This window comes from Staurois parvus, unplaced genomic scaffold (genome assembly GCF_062004578.1).
Source record: "Staurois parvus isolate SC_StPar_1 unplaced genomic scaffold, SC_StPar_1.0 ptg000965l, whole genome shotgun sequence".
Lineage (NCBI taxonomy): Eukaryota > Metazoa > Chordata > Amphibia > Anura > Ranidae > Staurois > Staurois parvus.
The window spans coordinates 530,056-555,523 of NW_028318761.1; the positions used below are offsets into that span (position 1 = coordinate 530,056).

Genomic DNA, 25,468 nt, shown 5'->3' on the forward strand with positions numbered 1-25,468 from the left:
TCACTCCAGTGTTGTAGTCGCTCCCCGGACTGTCACTCCAGTGTTGTAGTCGCTCCCCGGACTGTCACTCCAGTGTTGTAGTCGCTCCCCGGACTGTCACTCCAGTGTTGTAGTCGCTCCCCGGACTGTCACTCCAGTGTTGTAGTCGCTCCCCGGACTGTCACTCCAGTGTTGTAGTCGCTCCCCGGACTGTCACTCCAGTGTTGTAGTCGCTCCCTGGACTGTCACTCCAGCGTTGTAGTCGCTCCCTGGACTGTCACTCCAGCGTTGTAGTCGCTCCCTGGACTGTCACTCCAGCGTTGTAGTCGCTCCCTGGACTGTCACTCCAGCGTTGTAGTCGCTCCCTGGACTGTCACTCCAGCGTTGTAGTCGCTCCCTGGACTGTCACTCCAGCGTTGTAGTCGCTCCCTGGACTGTCACTCCAGCGTTGTAGTCGCTCCCTGGAGTGTCACTCCAGCGTTGTAGTCACTCCCTGGACTGTCACTCCAGTGTTGTCACTCCCTGGACTGTCACTCCAGTATGTTACAGACGGGGTTCCAATCCTTAGGCAAACATCTCATGACTCCATCATCCCCAAGTTTAGCCCAGTTCATCTCTGGCTACTTGGCAGCTCCCAGCACATGGACAACACTCCAACAAGTCTCTCTCAACACTCTGGTTTGTCTCGCCATGTGAAGAATTTATGATTCCTCCATCGTAGCTGTTTTTCCGTTTTTGTGGCGAGACAAAGATTAAGCTCCAAACGAGCCTGTTGTACCTTAAGTAACAAGTCGGGGGTTGGACTCATTTTACGTTGGGCCAGTAAAGCCTCATATTCCTTAGTTTTGGCAGAGATCAACTCTTCACGAGATCGTTTCAGTCTAGAGGCTCTTTGGATACAAAAACCTCTGATAGAAGCTTTATGTTTGTGAGCTCTAGAGAAATGAGAGTAGTCTCTAGAAGTAGGATTGGCCTCTCTCCATGCATCCACCAAATTATAGCCATATAAAGGTTGAGCAAATTTGCGACTTTGTTTCGGGGGACACAAGTTTGGTCGCATGCAATTTATCAAGCGTTTGATCTAAAGCCAAATTTGAATCCCCCACTAAAATGACATCGCCTTCCAGTTCCGGAGCTAAAGATTGAAACAGGGATCGAAAAAAGTCTAATTGATTCACATTAGGGGCGTAGTAAATCAGGAAAGTCACTAAGTTTCCCCCCAAGTGGCCTTTAACCAATAGATATCGCCCTTCCTTGTCTCGTATCACTTTAGATTCAGTAAAGGATAACCGCCGGGCCAAACAGAACGCTACCCCTCAATCTTTCTAAGATGCATTAGCAAAAAGCACACAGGGAAATCTCTATGAATATAACGTGGTGTGAAAGAGGAGACAAAATGGGTTTCCTGCAGAGCAACTATATCAGCTCCCAGGGACTTATAATTATTATTATTATACAGTATTTATAAAGCGCCAATAGTTCGCTCAGCGCTGTACATTACAAAGGGGGACAGAACATGTGACAGAACAATACCAATACAATGCAAAACATGAGGGGATCGAGGGCCCTGCTCTTTCGAGCTTACAATGTAGGAGGTGGGGGATGGAGTGGTGGGAAGAGTTGAGGAGGTCGGCAGGGGGTGGGGTAGGCTTCCCTGAAGAGATGGGTTTTCAGGGTGCGCCTAAAGGTGAGGAGAGTAGGTGATAATCTGATGGGTTGGGGCAGGGAGTTCCAGAGGATGGGTGACACCCTGGAGAAGTCCTGGAGGCGGGCATGGGAGGAGGAGACCAGGGAACTAGAGAGAAGGAGGTCTTGTGAGGAGCGGAGTGTGCGTGCTGGGCGGTACTTGGATATTAGGTCAGTGATGTAGTTCGGGGCAGTATGGTGGACAGCTTTGTACGTCAGTGTTAGGATTTTGAATTTAATCCGTTGCGCAATCGGAAGCCAGTGGAGGGATTGGCAGAGGGGGGTGGCGGAGACAGAGCGGTTGGGAAGGTGAATGAGTCTGGCAGCCATATTCAGGATGGACTGAAGCGGGGATAGCCAGCGGTGAGGCAGGCCAGTGAGGAGGGAGTTGCAGTAGTCGAGTCGTGATATGATGAGGGAGTGGATGAGCTGTTTAGTGGTTTCTGGGGTTAGGAACGTGCGGATTTTGGCGATGTTGCGGAGGTGGAGTCTGCATGTTGCGGAGGTGGAGTCTGCACGAGTTTGTTGAAGATTGGACTTGGGGCTGGAAGGATAGGTTGGAGTCCAGAATGACACCAAGTACTCTGGCCTGCGGGGTGGGTTTGATGGTGGCGTTGTTGGATGTGATGCAGAAGTCAATGGGGGGTGGTGTCCGGGCTGGGGGGAAGACAAGAAACTTGGTTTTGGAGAGATCAGTTTAAGGAAGTGGAGCGACATCCAGTCTGATATGTCGCTCAGTAGGTGTGTGATTTGGGCGGAGACAGAGGGGGTGAGGTGGGGGGTTGAGAGATAGATTTGTGTGTCGTCGGCATAGAGGTGGTAGTTGAAGCTGTGAGAGTGTATGAGTTGGCCAAGGGAGGAGGTGTAGATGGAGAAGAGAAGGGGCCCGAGGACAGAGCCTTGAGGGACCCCAACAGAGAGGGGGAGTGAGGGGGAGATGGTAGCATTATTGGTAACGCTGAAAGAGGGTTGTGACAGGTAGGATGAGAGCCAGGAGAGGGCAGAATCTCTGAGGCCGAGGGAGTGTAGTTTTTTGAGGAGGAGGGGGTGGTCGACTGTGTTGAAGGCCGCAGAGAGGTCAAGGAGTAGGAGCACTGAATAGTGGCCATTAGCTTTGGCAGTTAGCAGGTCATTGTAGAGTTTGAGTAAGGCGGTTTCGGTGGAGTGTAGGGGACGGAAGCCGGACTGTAGGGGATCAAGGAGGTGGTTGTCGTTGAGGTGAGAGCATAGGCGGGTGTAGACTAGGCGCTCGAGGAGTTTGTATGTAAATGGGAGCAGGGAGATGGGTCTGAGGTTGTTCGGGTCATTGGGGTCCAGGGAGGGCTTTTTAAGTATGGGGGTGATGTGTGCATGTTTCAGAGGGGAGGGGAAAGTGCCGGAGGAGAGAGATAAAAGATGTGGGTGAGGGAGCATAGGATGGAGGGGGAGGGAGGTCGTAGGAGTTGTGAGGGGATAGGGTCAAGGGGGCAGGTGGTGAGGCGGGCATCAGAGAGGATCTTGCAGACTTCCTCGATGGTAGTAAGGTCAAAGGTGTGAAGTGTTGGGGGGGCTTCAGTATGAGGAATGCAGGGTGGGGTGGAAGTGGAGGTCAGAGCAGTGGTGGGGCCATGGGAGAGGGGTGATGAGGGGGTAGCTGAGTGAGGGGGAATGGGGTTGGAGGGAGTTTGAGCAGTGATGAAGTCCCTGCGGGTTATGTCGAGGGAGAGGGGGGATGAGGGGGTAGCTGTGTGAGAGGGGACGGGTTGAGAGGGTGTGTGAGTTGTGGTGATGTCCTTGCGAATTGTGTCAATCTTCTTTTTGAAGTGATTGGCAATCTCAAGGGCGGTGAGTGAGGTGCTGGGTGGAGGTGGGGGTGGTGAGAGTAGAGAGTTGAAGGTGGAGAAGAGTCAGCGAGGATAATGAGAAAAAACCTTGAGATGCTTAGAGGGGAATCCCAAACCTGCACACTATCGGAGAGTAAGGGAACAACGCCACTATTAGGTTTTAAGGTGGACATAGAAAAATGCAAGACAGCGATGTGGAGACCCACATATCCCCGTAGGGGAGATCGAGAATCCAGGACCAAATAAAAATTCCCGAGATGACCCTCAAAGAAAAACAATTAAAAAAGTGAGGAAAAAAAGGAAGAAATAGGGGAGAGACAAAAGACACTGAGCCCAGAAAATGGCTATCGTCAGTTCAAGTGGTAAAACAACGATATGCAGCATAAAACAGTAAAACACCAAATAACCCAGACACAAGGTCAAGGACTGTAAGGCCTTGATTCACTATTGGGCGTGGTCGCATATTCATGGACTAACGTCCAATTTTCATGGGCGTCGGTCCATTTTTTACCCTGCAACCAAATTCACTATTGAGCAGAGCCCATAAGCAGATGCCCAATCTAATTCACAAAAAGACACACGCCCGGAATCAGACTCACAAAGCAGACTTGCTAAGAAGCACGTCTAACACCATGAAAAATCACTGCAGAGACGTGTTCACTTAGAAATTTGCTTTGCCAAATATCAGGACTTCACTTTAAACAATATCTGCTATTTCCAAAAAAATTAAGAATGTGTTAAAAATCGTTTTTTTCAAGGAAATCGACACAGTAAAAATCTAGACGCCCGTGCAGTGTCTTTGGAAGATAGAACTGAGCATGTGCAGAACACATTTTAGACGTCTGCCATGGGCATTTGATTTTTAGCCACTGCCTAATAGTGAATCTTACTGTGGATTCCTCTGACAGCCGGCACTCGGTCGCGTCTCCTGTGTGTGGAGTCCTCTGACAGCCGGCACTCGGTCACGTCTCCTGTGTGTGGAGTCCTCTGACAGCCGGCACTCGGTCACGTCTCTTGTGTGTGGAGTCCTCTGACAGCCGGCACTCGGTCGCGTCTCCTGTGTGTGGAGCCCTCTGACAGCCGGCACTCGGTCGCGTCTCCTGTGTGTGGAGTCCTCTGACAGCCGGCACTCGGTCGCGTCTCCTGTGTGTGGAGTCCTCTGACAGCCGGCATTCGGTCGCGTCTCCTGTGTGTGGAGTCCTCTGACAGCCGGCACTCGGTCGCGTCTCCTGTGTGTGGAGTCCTCTGACAGCCGGCACTCGGTCGCGTCTCCTGTGTGTGGAGTCCTCTGACAGCCGGCACTCGGTCGCGTCTCCTGTGTGTGGAGTCCTCTGACAGATGGCACTCGGTCGCGTCTCCTGTGTGTGGAGTCCTCTGACAGCCGGCACTCGGTCGCGTCTCCTGTGTGTGGAATCCTCTGACAGCCGGCACTCGGTCGCGTCTCCTGTGTGTGGAGTCCTCTGACAGCCGGCACTCGGTCGCATCTCCTGTGTGTGGAGTCCTCTGACAGCCGGCACTCGGTGGCGTCTCCTGTGTGTGGAGTCCTCTGACAGCCGGCACTCGGTCGCGTCTCCTGTGTGTGGAGTCCTCTGACAGCCGGCACTCGGTCGCGTCTCCTGTGTGTGGAATCCTCTGACAGCCGGCACTCGGTGGCGTCTCCTGTGTGTGGAGTCCTCTGACAGCCGGCACTCGGTGGCGTCTCCTGTGTGTGGAGTCCTCTGACAGCCGGCACTCGGTCACGTCTCCTGTGTTTAATAAACAGCACTCGGCATATCTTCATGTATTCTAATTAGATTTCCTTAGTTCTAGTGATTCTATTTTTGTTTCTTATCCTTTATAATTATTTCTGTAATGATTTTACTTATTTTGAAGGTCTAGATAAAATTTATTTTGACAGCTGAATGTAAAAATAAAGGTCCGCAATAAAAAAAAAAAAAAAAAACAGCGTGGGTCCCCCTCAATATCCATACCAGACCCTTATCCGAGCATGCAGCCCGGCAGGTCAGGAAAGGGGGGGGGACAAGCGAGCGCCCCCCCGCTCCTGAACCATACCAACCCACATGCCCTCAACATGGGGGGGTGCTTTGGGGCAGGGGGGCTCCCCCCCAAAGCACCTTGTCCCCATGTTGATGAGGACAAGGGCCTCTTCCCCACAACCCTGGCCGGTGGTTGTGGGGGTCTGCGGGCGGGGGGCTTATCAGAATCTGGAAGCCCCCTTTAACAAGGGGGCCCCCAGATCCTGGGCCCCCCCCCCTACGTGAAGGAGTCTGCGGTACATGGTCCCGCAGACTCATTCACAAAAAAACTAAGTGTGGTGTAAAAAAAACACAATACAGGGTCTTTGACAAGTCCTTTATTAAAACAATGTCCCCCGAAGTAGATCCAACGTCAATCACGGTGGCTGCGCGAACCGAAAAAAAAAAAAAAAAAAGGTTCCGCTCCCGTCGGAGGCTTCCAGCCTTGTGAAGAAAAGGCTAGCTGACATTTCTTATATAGGTATGGGGCGGGGCCAGCTGGGGACATCATCCGAGTGACCCGCCCCATGTCACATGCTTGCTGTTCCTGGCTGGCCCCGCCCCATACCTATATAAGAAATGTCAGACTGTCTCCTGCATTCAGTTAGATAGCCTCAGCGGAGAGACAGGGTGACAGTTCCTAAATAGGTAAGGGGCGGGGATGATGTCCCCGGCTGGCCCCGCCCCATACCTATATAAGAACTGTCAGCTAGCCTTTTCTTCACAAGGCTGGAAGCCTCCGACGGGAGCAGAACCTTTTTTTTCTTTCTTTTTTCGGGTCCCTGCCGCCGCCGCCGTGATTGACGTTGGATCTACTTCGGGGGACATTGTTTTAATAAAGGACTTATCAAAGACCCTGTACTGTGTTTTTTTTACACCACACTTAGTTTTTTTGTGAATGAGTCTGCGGGACCATGTACCGCAGACTCGTTCACGTAGGGGGGGGGGCCGGGATCTGGGGGCCCCCTTGTTAAAGGGGGCTTCCAGATTCTGATAAGCCCCCCGCCCGCAGACCCCCACAACCACCGGCCAGGGTTGTGGGGAAGAGGCCCTTGTCCTCATCAACATGGGGACAAGGTGCTTTGGGGGGAGGGGGAGCCCCCCTGCCCCAAAGCACCCCCCCATGTTGAGGGCATGTGGCCTGGTATGGTTCAGGAGGGGGGGGGCGCTTGCTCGTACCCCCCCTTTCCTGACCTGCCGGGCTGCATGCTCGGATAAGGGTCTGGTATGGATATTGAGGGGGACCCACGCTGTTTTTTTTTTTTTCATTTCAGCGTGGAGTTCCCCCTTAATATCCATACCAGACCTGAAGGGCTTGGTACAGATGAGAGGGGGGACCCCACGCTGTTTTTTATATTATTTATTTAATTCACAGAAATAATTTAAAATTCAGCTGTCAGTGGGAAACCCCGATGACAGCTGAAACATCTCCGCTATTATATTTTACATTAAAAAGTATAGAGACTGCAACATTGTATCTATTTGTATCCATTTTGGATATAGATTTTTTTATTCGGATACATATAGATTCAATGTTGCAGTCTCTGTACTTTTTAATGTCAAATATAATAGCGCAGCTCTCTGCAGGGACAGAAGTAATTACTTCGCTATTATATTTGCCAGCCGTAGACGGGGCGAAAATCGAACAATTTTTTTTACCATTGGTGGTAACGTCGGCCCATTGAACAACCGATTTTTCTTTTTTTTTAAAAAAAACGGTCAGTTTTCGCCCCATCTATGGCCTGCATTTTTCTTTTTCTTATTCTTTTTTTATTCTTCTTTTTCATTTTCTACTTCTTTTTCTTGCAGGTCATGGCTCATGTGCAGATTTTTTTGTGTTAAAAGATCAGCCAATTTGCCGATCATTGCAGCTAAAATCGGCCGATTTTTATCCAAATTTATCAATTAAAAAAAGTGGCAAAATCCCCCAAAATGGCTGACCAATTAACCCACTAATGGCCCAAAAATCAGCCAATTTTTTTTTCGGGCGATTTTAGACCCATCTAAAGCAGGCCATAAATGGGTCTAAAATCGGCTGATTTTTCTGCCGAAAAAAAAATCGAACGATTTTCGGGCCGTTAGTGGGTTAATTGGTCGGCCGTTTTTCGGGATTTTGGCACATTTTTTTTATTAGTAAATTTGGAAAAAAAATTTCCAACTTTACTGATAAAATATGCTAAAATCCCAAAAAATGGCCGACCAATTATCCCACTAACGGAAGAGGCCCTTGTCCCCATTAACATGGGGACAAGGTGCTTTGGGGGGAGCCCCCCTGCCCCAAAGCACCCCCCCATGTTGAGGGCATGTGGCCTGGTATGGTTCAGGAGGGGGGGGGGGCGATCGCTCGTCCCCCTCCCCTTTCCTGACCTGCCAAGCTGCATGCTCGGATAAGGGTCTGGTATGGATTTTGGGGGGATCTCCAAGCTGTTTTTTATTTAATTTCGGCGTGGAGTTACCCCTTAATATCCATACCAGACCTGAAGGGCTTGGTGTGGATGAGAGGGGGGACCCCATGTCATTTTTTATTTATTATAGTGCTGGTTTTTAAATGTAATTCTCCCTTTTTTTTTTTTTCTTCACTATAGCTCAGAAATTCACCTGTCACTTCCCCCAGCTAAAAGAGAAAGTTTTCTTGGAATTTCTATCCCTAAAGGAAACAATGTTTACTTTGAGTTTATTTAAAGATACAAAGTTTTCTGTAACTTCGGGGAAAGTGACTTCTAAGCTTGTGAACTATAGTGAAGAGAAAAAAAAAGGCGGCATTTGCATTTGAAAATCAGCGCCGACATTCACTTTGTATTGCAAAAAAAATTATTAACAATTGTGTAAACCGAGGCATTATTTTCAATGGATTTTCATTCGTAAACCAAAAATTCTGTTAACCGAGGCGTTGGTACACCGAGGTACGCCTGTATTAGTATTGCAATCCTTTGTATTGGGATACATAGAACCAACATACATCTGAATTGGCAACATAGCACAACATTTGTGTCACATTGGAGACATCTGGCTAGTTACACTGACCTTGCCCAGGGACCTAGGATTGATTCACAGCACAGAAATACAGGCAGGTTTAGTGTTCAACAGCTCCGTGGATTAGTGGTTATCACTACTGTCTCACAACGCTAGGGTTGTTGGTTTGAATCCCAACCACAGCAATGAATTTGGATGATCTCCGTGTGACTACCCTAACATACATGTGCTGGTGGCAGCATCTTTGCTTTCTGTTTAAATGATCCCTAGAATGTGAATTAGAATGAGGCCTTGTCTGTTCAAACACCTTTAAAGTAACACCTTTAAAGTAGCACCTTATGTGAATGTCAAACCATGGGATGAGATAAGGGCCTGGATTGATTGGATAATGCTGGTTTGCACTCCACCCCCTTTTGGGAAAGTTTGTCAAACCATGAGAAGAGTGAGCGAAAGAGATGGATTAAAAAAAAAAAATTAAATAATGGCATGGAGTCCCCCCCAAATCCATAACAGACTCTTATCTGAGCATGCAGATACCGCATGCCTTCAAAGATTTATTTCATTTGTTGAATTGCCTGCTTGGTTCACACTAGATGTGATTTAAAATTGTGCTTTTTGTTGGCAATTTCACCGTGTTTTCTGTAGATTTACCAATGAGTTATTGCGTTTTCAATTGTGTTTTGCATTGCGATTTCTATTGTAGTCTATATGTGAAATCGCTACAAAATGCTGAAAAAGTTATACAAGAACTACTTTTGAAATTGTGCTGCAGCAAATTGCTTACGTTAAGACACTCACATCCACATTCATTAGATCCGATATCAGGTACAATTTCAATTCCCAAATCGCACCTGAAATCGTGCACCCTGGATGCGACTTGGCATGCGATTTGCATGGCATGCGACTTGCAAATCATATGCCAAGTCGCAACCTATTGTCTGCTATTAGAGTGGTCACATGGGTGCGTTTCCGACACTGATTTCTATAGTAGTACATGTACTACTTTTGTGGTGGTTTGCATAGATATCTGTGTCAGATATCTTGCAAATCGTAAGGAAATCAGCATCTTCGCTGGACGTCGCACAATTTCTAAATCGGCTTTGATGTGACCGCAGTGTAAGGCCTTTTTATGTTTGATTTCCTGAGTGTTTTTCCAATTTATGGAAAATCCCACATACTAGCAAAAGTGAATTGACATTTTCAGTATTGCATGCGAGATGTGGTCATGCGATAATCTGGAGTGAATTGTGCCCATAGGGCCAAGAAATATTGCCAATAGGGTTCCCTTTCACATCCCTGCTCAATGTTCTGTTGTATGCTGCACAGGTACACGTCACTGTGGCTTTCTTTCTGACTCTGATTTGTGGGGCCTGTATACCAAGGGTTACCGCAGGTGGGAAGAGGATTCATCAGGTGCAAACACTTTCTCTGACCAAATGAATGACAGTGGTGGGTGTGGCCTACCTTATATATAGAGATGCAGTTGGGGATGATTTGTGCCTTGTACAGGCACATTATTTCTGCAAGTCCTTGTCTGTGGTGGTTTGGGGAGGAAGAGATATTGTGGTGAATTGCCCCAGGTTACACTCACGCTGTGTTTTGATGTGGGCTGTAAATGTTTTGCATGTTCTTCCTTCTAAGGTGTGTTTGTGTGTTATTGTACAATGATTGTGTTTATTATCTTTGCATTGTAATCCTAACACATGTCCATTGCTCTGCTCTTCCAAGTTTGCTTTATTTAGAATGAAATGCAGTTTTCAGACAAACATGGTGAGAAATGTATGTGTGGGGGATTTGGAGAGGTGGGAGGTGTTTTATTTTGGCACGTATGTATTTTTATATTGATATTTTGATCTGCAGCTTGTTTTGTGAATAAGCCCAAGTGATTAATATTAACCATTTGTTTCCTGCTGTAACCTGTGAAAGCACAGTTCATTAGAAGTATAATCTTTTAGATTGTAAGCTCTTATGAGCAGGACTGTTCTATTTTAGCAACATTAATCCTGCTTTTTTTTTTTTTTTCTTCACCAAGAAATTGAATGTACCTACTTGTTGTTGCTGTCCAAATAAATGTGGAATGTGTATTTGATCATGTAACGGAAGCGTAGGCAGGACAGAGCACACGGAGAAGATGGGGAACACACAACACTTTATTGAAGCAACAAATTGACAGACACTCAATGGGGAAATGGCAGGGAGGGTGATGTGTGCGCAAACCAGGGACGATCCCAGGCACGGGGGGTCTTCAGCGACAGGCAGGCAATCTCCCCCCTAGGCTTGGGGCCTCAGCCGAGCTCCCTCCGTGACTGGACAGCGGATTGGAGACTCGGGCAACAGGTGGCAACCTACCACTGGGCAGGGGCCTCGGGCAACAGGCGGCAACCTACCACTGGGCAGGGGCCTCGGGCAACAGGCGGCAATCTACCCCTGGGCAGGGGTCTCGGGCAACAGGCGGCAACCTACCACTGGGCAGGGGCCTCGGGCAACAGGCGGCAATCTACCACTGGGCAGGGGCCTCGGGCAACAGGCGTCAATCTACCCCTGGACAGGGGCTCGGGCAACAGACGGCAATCTACCCCTGGACAGGGGCTCGGGCAACAGGTGGCAACCTACCACTGGGCAGGGGCCTCGGGGACTCAACGGGACTCTAGCTGTGGAGACTGGCCACAGCACAGCTCCCACCCAGCTGTCTAGGGTCATTGGGTTCACGGGGACTCAACGGGTAGCGATGGCTCAAGCACTCGGGCACCACAGGTAGCTATACTCCGGGCATGCCATCAGGAAATGGGTGGTCAGTGCACACACAGCAGAAACAGTTCAGGACACGAGTGGTCGGTGCATGCAGGGGGGACAGTTCAGAACACGGGTGGTCAGTGTGCACAGCAGGCACAGTTCAGGACACAGGTGGTCAGTGCACACACAGCGGAGACAGTTCAGGACACGAGTGGTTGGTGCACACACCGGGGACAGTTCAGAACACGGGTTGTCGGTGCACACAGCAGGGACAGTTAAGGACACGGGTGGTCGGTGCACACACTGGGGACAGTTCAGAACACAGGTGGTCAGTGCACACAACACGGACAGTTCAGGACACGGGTGGTCGGTGCACACACTGGGGACAGTTCAGAACACAGGTGGTCAGTGCGCACAACAGGGACAGTTCAGGACACAGATGGTCAGTGCACACAACGGGGACAGTTCAGGACACAGGTGGTCAGTGCGCAATTCAGGGACAGTTCAGAACACGGGTGGTCGGTGCCCACAGCGGGGACAGTTCAGAACACGGGTGGTCGGTGCACACAGCGGGTACAGTTCAGGACACGGGTGGTCAGTGCACACAACAGGGACAGTTCAGGACACGGGTGGTCAGTGCACACAACGGGGACAGTTCAGGACACGGGTGGCCGGTGCACACAGCATTGACAGTTCAGGACACTCACGGTAAGCAGCTTGCAGACCCTCAGCGGCAGGCGGCTTCAGACAGGAATGACCAGCGGTCAGCGTTCTAGGGACAACCAGTGATCAGCAGACAGCAGCAGCTCCCAGGGCACTCAGCAGCAGACAGCCTCCAGGGACACGCAGCCACGGACAGTGTGCAGGCTCCCTCAGCAGCAGCTCCCAGGGCACTCAGCAGCAGACAGGGTGGAAGGGTGCTCAGTAGACAGGCTTACAGACTGGCAGGGTCTCAGCTGTGGGGTTTGACCTTTGAGGAGAAGGCTCATGCAGATCTGTGGAGACTCCCAACCCTGGGGTATTGTAGAGGGCTACAGTCCTGACCTTTTGGGGTCTGCAGAGTGCACAGTGGGGATGGCTGGGGAGGCACGGTCCCCCTCACCCGAGCCTCCCAGCATCTTTCTGGGAGCAAGATGGTTATAGCCGCATGGCCAGGAACAGAGAGAGAGGGGCTACTTCCTGTATGAGAGTTTTGAAAATCAAGTGGGATGCGGCTAGGTTGCCTCGGCAACGGCCGGCCCAGCAGATTTCAGAATGTGCCAGGGGGAAGGGAGGGGTGAAGGGATATGGCGGGGGATGGGAAAGGCACTGGCAGTCTGTGACAGATCAATAAAAATTTGGACTATGTATTTTTTGTGGGATTATTTCATGGTCTAATTGAATGTAGCACAGTGGCTAAGTTATAATGAAATATACACAGCATGAAACTTGCACATTTCCTAATTGGCAGAAGAACAGGACGCAGGTAACATTCATCCACTTTCTAGTCATTAGGCAAAATCATAATTGATTGATCAATATTCCTGGCACTGACACAACCCAGAAAATTGATCTCCATTTTTTTAACGTTCATAAATGTCAAGGAGCTAATCTAAGGGCAGAAACTCAGCCATGTACTAGGCCCAATGAACCTAACAGCATGTCTTTTGAGTGTTGGCAGAAACACATCCATACAGGGAAAGCATGCAAACTGGGATGCAGCCACGACCCAAGTGCTGTAAGTTCTGAGCTCTAACCACTAAACTACTGTGGGAGACACAGTTTGAGATACAATGTAGAATAGTTACATTGTTTAAAAATTATAAAGCGAGCGCTGGTCAAATGATATACTAAAATGGTATTACACAAGATAAATATAACCACGAACAGTAGTGCATGAACTCATGAAAGGTCATCCACCCCTGTGACAGTGTACTACACTATTAAGCACCTTTCTGGCTCCTGTGGCTGAGCTAATTCCTCCCCAGGACCATTTGGGCACCCACCCTGATGGATGGATGGATGGATGGAGCTGGATGACTAACCCATAGCTGCCAGCATACCGCTGCACCCCCAGATGTGTGATGTGTATAACCCATGCACATTAATACTTTTGTTCTGGTGAGTGTAGACCAGTCCCAAGGGTGGTTTACCTTTCACGAGTTCATGCACTACTGTCCGTCACGGAGAGAACACACGTGCCATTCATAGGCACTCTCTGAGTTGGTACTCTCACACCAAGGACATTCCATTATTCAGGAATGATTCTATGAACTTATTTTCGCACCATTTACAATATTACATCATTGTTGCAATTCTTTGCACTTTTTGGTTTTTCCATGCGTTCATTATTGATCACATGCATTTATAGCGCTGCACTTGTCTTTAACATAGAATAGTTACATGATTACAGAGAATGAAGATATATAATTATATTGGGAACTTAGAACTAGACATTCCCAATTATTTGAGATATAAGTGTGAAAATGTATAACATCTGAAAATAGAATGTATGACATTCATTAGTAAATGCATTAGTTGTCTGATCATTTTGGAGAAACAGCAAAAAAAAAAATAAAAAATATATAGGTATACTAATTATGTTACATTCTAAGTATTCTCTTTTGCTAACAGGAAAACGCCAACTGTACAAAGCCCGTGCTTGTGCGCCATCTAGCGAACATATCCGGTATTGCACCTAAAAATGTGCCAGACGGGATACCACATTTACTAATAGTAAAGTAGATGTTCGTCAATGAGATTGCTAGACACCGCTCAGAGGACTGACAGGTCTTCATTGATTTAATTGACTCTGCCTGAATGGTCAGCGTCTGCTGGTAGACTCACGTCTTAGTAAATCAGGGTCCTGATGTCTCATTACAGAGAACCCGTCACCATAAAATCCTATAGGGGGATAATGGTCAATTATGATAGCAATAAAGATAAGTGAAAACAATGAAACTTACACAAAAACACTTAAACCCCGAACCAAAATCTTTGAATCCCCTCTTACATACAACCAAAACATGGCTTGCACCACACACATTACATCACGCCATGCATGGCAGAGTGAGAGCAGTCATTCTCCATCCATTATTCAGGGTCACCTCTACACCGAGGACCAGGAAAGGCATTTATAGCGCCCCCTATGGGCCATTATTGAAGTTTTGTCATCAGCACACACAATTCTAGGGCTGGACACGTTGGGTATCTATTTACTCGGCACAACCTCATTATTTACAGAAATAACTAAGTAACAAATGTCATCTTTGTGCTCTAAGATTACAGTGAATGTATTTTTACTGAAATGTAACATTGATGAACTATTGATTTAATATCATGTGACATAAAGATTGTACCTACCACCATTTTATTCTGCAGGTCCTCTGATTTCAGAAATATATGTTTGGGGGTTTAACTAATCTTCAGGCCTAAAATGTGGATTGTAATATATCTGCTACACACTTCCCATCTCCTGACTTCTTGAAAAACACGGCATAGCAATCCCCCCCCCCCCCCCCCCCCCCCGGGAAAGTTCTTGTACGCCCCTTCTGTGTAATGGGGGATTAACCAAATGTCCTCGGGAGATTTGCTGAGCTGATCAAACATTTTACATCGATTTAACATGGAAATTGTTGTGTTTGTTCACTAGTGTGATACGTGTCCTGTGTGTGATCTGTGTCCTGTGTGTGATACGTGTCCTCTGTGTGATCTGTGTCCTCTGTGTGATACGTGTCCTCTGTGTGATCTGTGTCCTCTGTGCGATCCGTGTCCTGTGTGCGATCCGTGTCCTGTGTGCGATCCGTGTCCTGTGTGCGATCCGTGTCCTGTGTGCGATCTGTGTCCTCTGTGTGATCTGTGTCCTGTGTGTGATCTGTGTCCTGTGTGTGATCCGTGCTGCTCATACTAATGGGGCTGATTTCTCTTTCTGCTTTACAAAGAGAATAAATTGCCAGATTTCTGCTCTGTGTACAGAGTCCTGTGTTGTTAGTAAACACAGAGCCCTTTACTGGAATTCACTGAGCCGATCAGCAGGTTTTTATATAAAAATCAGACCTCTAAGTGTTTGTGAAATCTCCCACCACAAAATGTACTCAGCCAATGACAGGTCAGGACTCCATTTTTATTCTTCTCCTGATATCAATGGCCAACCCGGTCCCACACTTCATCCACGTCTTTGGGGGCCTCTGATCTCCTTATCAACTGTTTCTTCCATGATGAAGGTCAGCCATGGAGTATATCTGAGGTGTATATCGGGGTGTGCTTCTTCCCCACATGAGAGCTGGGATGTCCAGCAACATTCATCTAGAAGACATTTCCCGCACTCAAGGCACTAATACACCTCCAGGGTTGTGTGGGACCCCTGATGTACAGGAAGACAGGACTTCAGTGAGGAACATTTCCCTCACTCAGGACAGGAGAGAGGCTTCTCCCCGTGTGAGATCTCTGATGTTTGTGAAGACTGAACTTCCATGAAAAACATTTTTCACACTCAGGACAGGAATACGGCTTCTCCCCCGTGTGAGATCTTTGATGTGTGTACAGATGGGACTTCTGTGAAAAACATTTCCCGCACTCAGAACAGGAATACGGCCTCTCACCCGTGTGAGATCTCTGATGTGTGTAAAGATTGGACCTCCGTGAAAAACATTTTCCGCACTCAGGACAGGAATATGGCTTTTCACCTGTGTGAGATCTCTGATGTCTGTAAAGATCAGACGTCTGTGAAAAACATTTCCCGCACTCAGGACAGGAATATGGCTTCTGCCCCATGTGAAATCTCTGATGTATGTAAAGCTTGAATTTATCTGAAAAACATTTCCCGCACTCAGAACAAGAATATGAATTTTCCCCTGTGTGAAATCTATGATGTGTATACAGAGATGACTTCTGTGAAAAACATTTCCCGCACACAGGACAGGAATATGGCTTCTCCCCTGTGTGAGATCTTTTATGCACTGTAAGACCGGATTGAAAAGAGAAACATTTCCCACACTCAGGACAGGAATATGGCTTTTCAGCTGTGTGAAATCTCTGATGTGTGTAAAGATGGGACTTCTCTGAAAAACATTTCCCACACTCAGGACAGGAAAATGGCTTCTCCCCTGTGTGAGATCTCTGATGTGTGGAAAGATTTGACTTCCTTGAAAAACATTTCCCACACTCAAGACAGGAATGTGGCTTCTCACCTGTGTGAGATCTCTGATGTGTGGAAAGATGAGACTTCTGTGAAAAACATTTCCCACAATCAGGACAAGAATACAGCTTCTCCCCCGTGTGAGATCTCTGATGTTTGTGCAGACTGAACTTCTCTGAAAAACATTTCCCACACTCAGGACAGGAATATGGCTTTTCGCCCGTGTGAGATCTCTGATGCTTGAAAAGCTGGGACTTCTGTGAAAAACATTTCCCACACTCAGGACAGGAATACGGCTTCTCCCCCGTGTGAGATCTCTGATGAGTGTAAAGACTGGACTTCTGTGAAAAACATTTCCCGCACTCAGGACAGGAATATGGCTTCTCCCCTGTGTGAGTTCTTTTATGAACATTAAGATTGCATTTATAATAGAAACCCTTCCCGCACTCAGGACAGGAATACGGCTTCTCTCCTGTGTGACATCTTTTATGCCTATTAACAAGGGATTTAGAACTGAAACCCTTCCCGCACTCAGTACAGGAGAAGCTCTTCCCTGTTGGAAGGCCGGTCCGGTCCCGCACAGTCTGAGGTTCCTCAGGATACAAGGAATCCGATGGTCCATCTACACTGGGTGGTGCCGGATGGACATTGGAGGGAGCCGGGTTTTCTCCTGGACTATACTGTGTGATGTCCTCATCTTCTACTTTCCAGTCTGGAGACAAAGTGAGACAATCCTCGGAGGTTTTCCTCATCTCCCGGCCATGGACTAAAATACAAAGACAAAGAGGATCACTAGACAGGAGCTGATTGGTTCCCCCAAACCAGGACTCCGCCCACATCAGGCAGCTTGGTCTCTGAGGAGCTTACAATTCCACCCTCAAGGGAACTAGGAAATGGCTCCTCTGATCTCCTACCAGGTCATTTCTTTATTCATGGACCTTAGTCAGAGAGTGAGGAAACAACCAGAACTGTCTTTTATAGGAGGGACAGTGATGAGGGAATTATAGGACGAGGGTCCCCACCCCCTCTATCACTCATCGCCATCTTCCCAACACAAGAAGTACTGCACTTCCTTATTTAGTCCATGATTTAGTCATGAAGAACAGCGGGGCTGAGCCCCACCAGAGGTCAGAGAGTGAGGATGGGGGGAGAACAACCAAGGTGAAGACTGGACTGATCCTGAAGACCACCATCATTGGGGTATTGACTCCTCCCTCATTATCACTTTCTGTTTAAGGGTCCAAAGTTGGAGGATGTTATCACATTATTATCACCATGTAAAAGTCTGTGCTCCAATCACATCATCCCATATAAAATGTCCAGCTGGGAAAAAATGGGTGTAAAAGAAGTAACGCCGATGTAATGTACAACTTATCATAAAGGATACAAATGTTAGGACTATACAGTATCAGAATGATGTAATGTACAACATAGAGTATATAGTATAAGGGTCAGGACTCATAATATTGGTATTCAGTAATCAGTGGAAGATTAAATGTTTACTGTAGACAAGTTGCAGAGATCCCACACCGCTGCCTCCCATCTCCTGAGACTGCACTCAGTGACTTGGGTCTGAGACACTACAGACATATCCCTCCACCCGGCACAGCCAGCAGACCACAGAGCAAGGAACCCTGGGAGAATTGTTCTGTCAGAGATCTTACTAGACCCGGACATGGGACAGAATACCCAAATCACACACCCCAGGTGCCCAGATCTAGTAAAGTCTATAGTGAAAATCCACATTTTTCTGCCAGCTGAACCCCAGAACCTCCATAAATCCAGTCTAGATACATAAATTGTGTCTGCAGCACAGAGAAGGAAGATTATCCGAGAGAAATCCAGGAATACAGGACGGGGAACACAGCTCAGGAAAGTGACCAGGGGATTACAGGCTGATATCACCCAGTCCCCGCCCTACTCTGGACCAATCAGTGAGCAGTATGGGTGGAGGAATGGATTTAGTGTTCATGACCCACCTGTGCTGATCTCTGTAGGAGTGTCCTCCTCTATAAATGTCCCCGTTATTCCATCCTCCTCCATAGACTGCTGATCATCCCTCACATACGCCTCTTCTTCTTCTGCTTTCACCTCAAATTCTATATCGATTGGATCTCCACTCTAAATCAAGGAAATGAGAGAGAATATCATCTGTAAAATGTAAGATTTATGATTGTGACATCACACAAAATCCACACATTGTCTCCATGAGTTCATGCTCTAGATTCTCCATCCCACCAACCTTGTAACAGTGAGGGATGGTGTGACCTTCCTGTGTGGAATCCCGGGAATACAGAGGACGGGGACATCTCTCTGGGGGGTTCCTGGTATTAGGTGGCTCCATCATATCCTTGTGTCCTTCTGAAAACTCCTCCATCACTCCATACTCCTCATCCTCCTCTTTATACTCTTCTTTAACATCAATATTCTCATCCCCGAGGATTCCACTCTGAATATATAATAAAACATTCATTGTAACAAACATGCTGTGTATAAATCACAACTACCAATAATTGTCATCATCTACCTGATGATGGTGAGGGATGGTGTGACCTTCCTGTGTGGAATCCCGGGAATACAGAGGACGGGGACATCTCTCTGGTGGGTTACTGTAGCTGGATGACTCCACCATGGTGTCCTGGTACAGATATTTGTGTTCTTTTAGAAGCTCTGACTCCTCCATCCCCCCATCCTCATCCTCCTCCTCTTTTATCTCTTCTTTAGCCTCAACTTTAGGATCTCTCAGGTTTCCACTCTGAATATATAATAAAAATGCCATCAATGGTAACAATGCAGATAATGTACAGAGCTAATGATACTATCAGTGATTGTTCCTCATCTACCTGATGATGGTGAGGGATGGTGTGACCTTCCTGTGTGGAATCCCGGGAATACAGAGGACGGGGACATCTCTCTGGTGGGTTCCCATGACTGGATCCATCTGTAGGAAACACACACACTGACTGAATCCATTGTTTCTATGTGTTTATCAGATGATGGGGGATCTAGGTGGATCCTCCGTACTGCTCTCTCCTTTACAATAAAGTCTCCTCTTACCCGGTGATGTGAGGGGCGGCTGATTGTCCATCATGACGTCCTTGTAGAGATCCTTGTGTCCTTCTAAATACTCCCACTCCTCCATGGAGAAATAGACAGTGACACCCTGACACCTTATAGGAACCTGACACACACAATGATACAGTCACCATCCAGACACATCCCTTGTCTGTTACTGGAGAATGTCCCAGAATTCCCGGCACCGCTCACCTCTCCTGTCAGCAGCTCAGTGATCTCTCTGGTGACTTCTAGAATCTTCTTCTTCTTTCTCTCTTCTATCAGGGAGGGAGGTGGAAGCAATGTGATGTCATATGATCTCCAGACTTCACAGGAGGAAAACTCTACATCTGAACACAAATAGTCACATCAAATGATATTCCCAGAATCCTCCTCACCTCTCCATTCAGGTCTCCATTTTATTAAAGCCCCACTTCAGGCTGAGGTATAATTCCCCCCCACAGGACCCCCACACTACGCAGGGTAAAAGGAATTCTGACGTCATAACACAACGCAGGATCTACAGTTCCGTTTTGCTTATGAGGATGCCAAGGGGCCCCACATCCTAAGACCATAGAATAAAAAGAAAGGAGCCAAATGGAGGGACATTGGGAGGAGGAGCTGTGAGGTCAGTGTGATGTCATAGGATTCTCTGACTCTGGATGGAGGGACATTGGGAGGAGGAGCTGTGAGGTCAGTGTGATGTCATAGGATTCTCTGACTCTGGATGGAGGGACATTGGGAGGAGGAGCTGTGAGGTCAGTGTGATGTCATAGGATTCTCTGACTCTGGATGGAGGGACATTGGGAGGAGGAGCTGTGAGGTCAGTGTGATGTCATAGGATTCTCCATCCCCTGCCACTTATAAAAGTGGTATAATCCTTTGGTATAGACTGATGAGGTGAGAAGGTGACACCTCTCCACAATGAGGAGAATGTTCCGGCCCCGGAAGTGGGGAATGTTCTGCCCCTGAAGGGGTTCATCTGGGTTCCCACACTATATATGTGTGTATCATCATCTGCTGGAGATAAAAGATGTCACAGTGACTATGGAGGAAGAGGATGGACATGACTATGGAGGAAGAGGATGGACGTGACTATGGAGGAAGAGGACGGACGTGACTATGGAGGAAGAGGACGGACGTGACTATGGAGGAAGAGGACGGACGTGACTATGGAGGAAGAGGAAAGACGTGACTAAGGAGGAAGAGGACGGACATGACTATGGAGGAAGAGGATGGACATGACTATGGAGAAAGAGGACGGACATGATGGGGGGTTACTGGGTGTAAATAGGAAATAACATCTTATTACCTCCTCTGCTGCCACTTTCAGCAAAGTCTCCTCTCTGCTTCCTCCCAATTCAGCTCTCGCCCGGAACTTCCTGCCTGTACCTGACATCACTTCCTGTCTGTACCTGACATCACTTCCTGTATGTCTTCCATAGACACTTCCTGTGTGGGCAGAAGTGAGATCCCCACCTTGTGGAGCTCAGAGGAACTGCAGCCCCGAGAAGCGTCTGGTAGTGTGACCCCGGCCTTGTGCTGGGTGTGTATGGACTGTAGATCCTTGTGTAGGGAGGAAATGACTCCTATCTGTGACTGCTGTAACCTGCTGACTGGCATCTCCTGTGAAATCTGACACTTGCACTGGATACACACAAGGCAGTCAGGGATTTCAGCCCCTCCCTTCTCCTCTCAGACTGTAATACAGAGAGAGCCAATCAGAAGAGGTATTAAAGGAGCCAATGACAGGGATTTTCTCAAGCAGGAGGTGCAGCTGCAAAGCATTGTGGAATATGCAGTCTTTAACAGAAATGGCCTGATAGGCTGATATGAGGGATGGAACTACAGAGACCAGCATGCTTAGTGAGAGCAGAGTGAAGGACTCCATCTTGTTTTTCCTGAGGGGAGGCAGTCTGCATGTGGCAGGAGACAGTCTGGACCTGGCAGAGAAGTGCTCAGGGTCAGTTCACTCCATGTTTAGGTATCTGCATCAGTCAGGGAACATCCAACCTGAGAGATGTGGCCTACAGTACAGTGCCTACACCGACAGTGTGAAGGGCTCATCGTGAGGTGACCACAGGAGCCGGTCATTTCCAGGACCATGGTTTGGGCCTTAGTCCCAGGATCTGGTGAGAGGGATTTTGCCCCCTGGCAGATGACAGGAACACGGCACACGGAGACATGACACTTCTCCCATACTCACCAGGCACTGGGTTGTGTAGATGGCTCTGCTATACAGACACAGTGTTTGCTTTGCTATACAAATCCTGCCACGGGATTACAATGATACTTTACCATAGGAGTGTAAGTGCACCAATGAAAGTGTCTCGCTGAAGACCCCAACATTCATCCTGTTACCAAGAGACTGAAGTTACTGGTGCCATACGGGCACGCGCATGCGTATTCAGGCCTCTATATTGCATGGTGTGGGAGGGAATAGCTCTACCTTGGAAAGTAGCTATGAAGCATCAGTTGGGCGCAGTGTTTGCCTATTGGGCTTGTGGTGTCAGGGGTTAGAGGGGAGAAGTCTGACACCACAGAGAGTCATCCTTCTGCTCTCCTCCTGCTTGGACATCATAGAGCTGAGTTTATGTAAAGGGGTTTAGACCCACTTTGAGGGCGCCATGTAAGTGTTTCCTCTGCTCTTGGGGTTATTCACGGTTGGAATCCCCTGAAAGCAGCCTGAGTGTAAAAGTGAGTTATATTGCTTCCGGTCTCAGGATTTGCTGTTCTCTGGATTCACCGAACGTATACCTGTTGTTCATGTTTATTACTTCCCATAGAGGTCTTACAGTAAAGCTGATCTCGGTGTTTATTATACCGTGTGTGCTTTTCATTGGTCCTTGTACTTCACTATTGTCAGGGGTGTCAGTTGGGGCTGAGACAGTTCTTGGGGTTGGGAGGCAGAGTGGTGGAGTGAACAAACTTACCCCCTTTGGGGGGATTGCTACACTGATAGAGGGGTCACCTCCACTCCCACCAAGGAGGACAGAAATATATGACTGCCTAGTCCAGCCTTCCTCAGTCAGGGGTCCTCCAAAGGGTTCTCGGGGTTCCTTCAGCAATGAACAATTCCTGTGTGAATCTGTCAGATTACAAGTCCCCATTATCTGGGTAAGGGGGTGTCAATCATCGCACGTCCCTGACATTTACAAATCTAGAGAAGAGTTTTAAATTGCCAACAAATTACATTTCCCTCCCAGATTCCTTTTTACAGTCAGCCGATGCGGGGCCGCTGCATTTTTCAAAGTCCTGCTTGTCACATTTTTAGTGCAGGTTTGGTGTGGTAAAAAAAAAGCCACACAAAAAATGCACCTCCCCATTGAAATCAATGGAAAACATGGCAAACCACATCAAAAATGCACTTGCCTTGTGTTTTTGGTGCAGTTTGTGAGTCACATGCATTGCCTGCACTTGTTGGGGGGTCAAAGAACAGCCTCATTCACTTCAATGGGTCACATTCAGCAGGAGATACACCCATCAAAAGTGACATCTTGGGGATAATTCCTGCTGTGACTGCGAAGACAACCATCACTACTGGGATATGTGTAGACACTGCCCACTGCCTCTGCAGATATAGGGGGCAGTAAAAGTTCAGCTCAACTGTGAGGTCTAACAATATAAAGGAAAACTCTGCTTCAAAACTAAATAAGTGTGGGGTTCCCCTTTAATATCCATACCAGACCCTCATCCAACATTAGGAGAAGTATGAAGATGAAGGGGAACTCCACTTTAAAAATGAACTAATGATAACACGGTGTTATCTTATTGACAAATGGTGGGTCCCCCATATACCCCAGTAATGGTTGGCTCCCCTGAACTCCATTGTAATGGGGGGTTCCCCCACACACCCAAGCAATGGTGCCCCCCCGCGCACACACCCTGGTAATGGTGAGCCCTCCCGCACACACCCAGGTTATGGTGGATTCCTCCATACACATAAGTAATGGTAGGTCCCCCTGCATAGCCCAGCAATGGGGGTTTTCCCCACACTCCCTGGTAAAGGTAGGTCCCCCCACACAACCCTGCCATGGGCCCATTAACACACCTAGGATTGACACAGGGGGTGATGCCAGTTAGAGGGGTGGGAGATTAGTGAACATTCTCTCCTGGATCCCCCCTTCCTTTCATTGAACATTTACTCCTGGATTTCCACTTCCCATGGTGAACATTCACTCCTGGATTTCTCCCTCCTGGAGTGAGCATTTGTTCATGGATCTCCCCTTCCTTCAGTGAATGTTCACTCCTGGATCCCCCTTCCTTCAGTGAACATTGACTGGTGGATATCAGAGGATGGGGAGACGTCAGAGGTCCATCAGCTTCATCAGATGACAGGGGAGTCATCAGAGGTCCATCAGCTTCATCAGAGGATAGGCACACATCAGAGGTCCATCAGCCTCATTGGAGACGGGAGACATCAGAGGTCCATTAGCTTCATCAGAGGACAGAGGAGAAATCAAAGGTCTATCAGCTTCATCAGAGGACAGAGGAGAAATCAAAGGTCTATCAGCTTCATCAGAGGACAGGGGAGACATCAGAGGTCCATCAGCCTCATTGGCGACAGGGGAGACATCAGAGGTCCATTAGCTTTATCAGAGGACAGAGGAGAAATCAGTGGTCTATCAGCCTAATCAGAGGACAGGGGAGACATTAGAGGTCCATCAGCTTCATCATAGGACAAGGGAGACATCAGAGTTCCATCAGCTTTATTGGAGGACAGGGGAGTCATCAGAGGTCCATCAGCTTCATCGTAGGACATGGGAGTCATCAGAGGTCCATCAGCTTCATCGTAGGACAAGGAAGACATCAGAGGTCCATCAGCTTTATTGGAGGACAGGGGAGTTATCAGAGGTCCATCAACTTCATCGTAGGACAAGGAAGACATCAGAGGTCCATCAGCTTTATTGGAGGACAGGGGAGACATCAGAGGTCCATCAGCTTCATCGTAGGACAAGGAAGACATCAGAGGTCCATCAGCTTTATTGGATGACAGAGGAGTCATCAGAGGCTGTCACAGATCCCACCCACATGCACACGCCCACAGCGACTAGCTAACTGAGGCGTGCACGTCTGGCCGTGACTTGGTGTAAAGAGGGAATGAGGGGGACTTATTTTGTCACAGCCCGCACTACCTCTCCTCTCATATTAGGACCCATGCAGTTTACGTTGTCTATATGGAGGAGGTGTAGGGTTAGATTCATCCTAGGCTCTAAGTGTTCCCCCTTGACCAACATCATTTTTAATCCAAGTCTCCCAGATGGTCTGGCCATTGGTCGAGTCCATCCTTGGGCTGAGGTTAATCTATTCCAATTGTGACATTTGGTCAATCCCGTAATTCACAACCTTAAATCCTTCCCTGACATTCAAAAAGCTGCTCGCATTCCACCCCATCAGTATTTTATCTACAGATACAACACATTTTTGCCTCCAAAGCCTCTTCTCTGACTCTTGAACAACCTACCCCTTTAGATCATATCTGCCTCCAAGGCCCACACCACCGGGACATCATTTCCGCTACGTATACATTGCTTGTAGATGCCCTTTTTCTATTGGTTCTCCCCTTTATATGTGTAAATGGTCCCGTTTCCTTCAATGTGATGTTGGGTTGGATCAATGGAGTAGGATTTGGGAGGCCTCTTCTAAATCTTCTGTGTGTGTAATGTGTACAGAAAATCCTTCTAAGACCCCCATGTTTTGGTATCGGACCCCTGAGGTTCTCCATGATAGTAACCTGAATGTTTCTTCTGTTTGCTGGTGTTGTGGGACGGAAACTGACACTCTTTTCCACATTTTTTGAGATTGCCGGTCCATTGCGCCCTTTTGGAGGAGGTCCTTACCCCATTGTGGTTACTTCTACGGGCTCCTGTCCCTTTTGAGCCCATTTACTTTCTGTTGGGTCTACCTTTTCGGGTCTCTCTAAATGTGTAAGAAAACTTTCCACCTACATTCTGAGGGCAGCCAGGAGAACCATTCCCATGCATTGGCTGTCTTCTATGTCCCCCATGTTACCGGCACTGATGAAGGTCAGAGCAGAAATGAGAAAGTTGGAGTACCTACCTGCTTTACACCCTGCTACTGTCCCTGCG

General features: G+C 47.9%; 1 protein-coding gene across 1 annotated transcript in view; it reads right to left on the reverse strand.

Moving 5' to 3' along the window:
* The window catches only part of LOC149441613 (uncharacterized), a 235,497-nt gene that overhangs the window by 76,090 nt on the left and 133,939 nt on the right, over positions 1 to 25,468 (reverse strand). Inside the window, 1 exon segment of the mRNA XM_089657113.1 lies at positions 15,696 to 16,877. Coding sequence (XP_089513239.1) covers positions 15,696 to 16,877 — 1,182 coding nt within the window.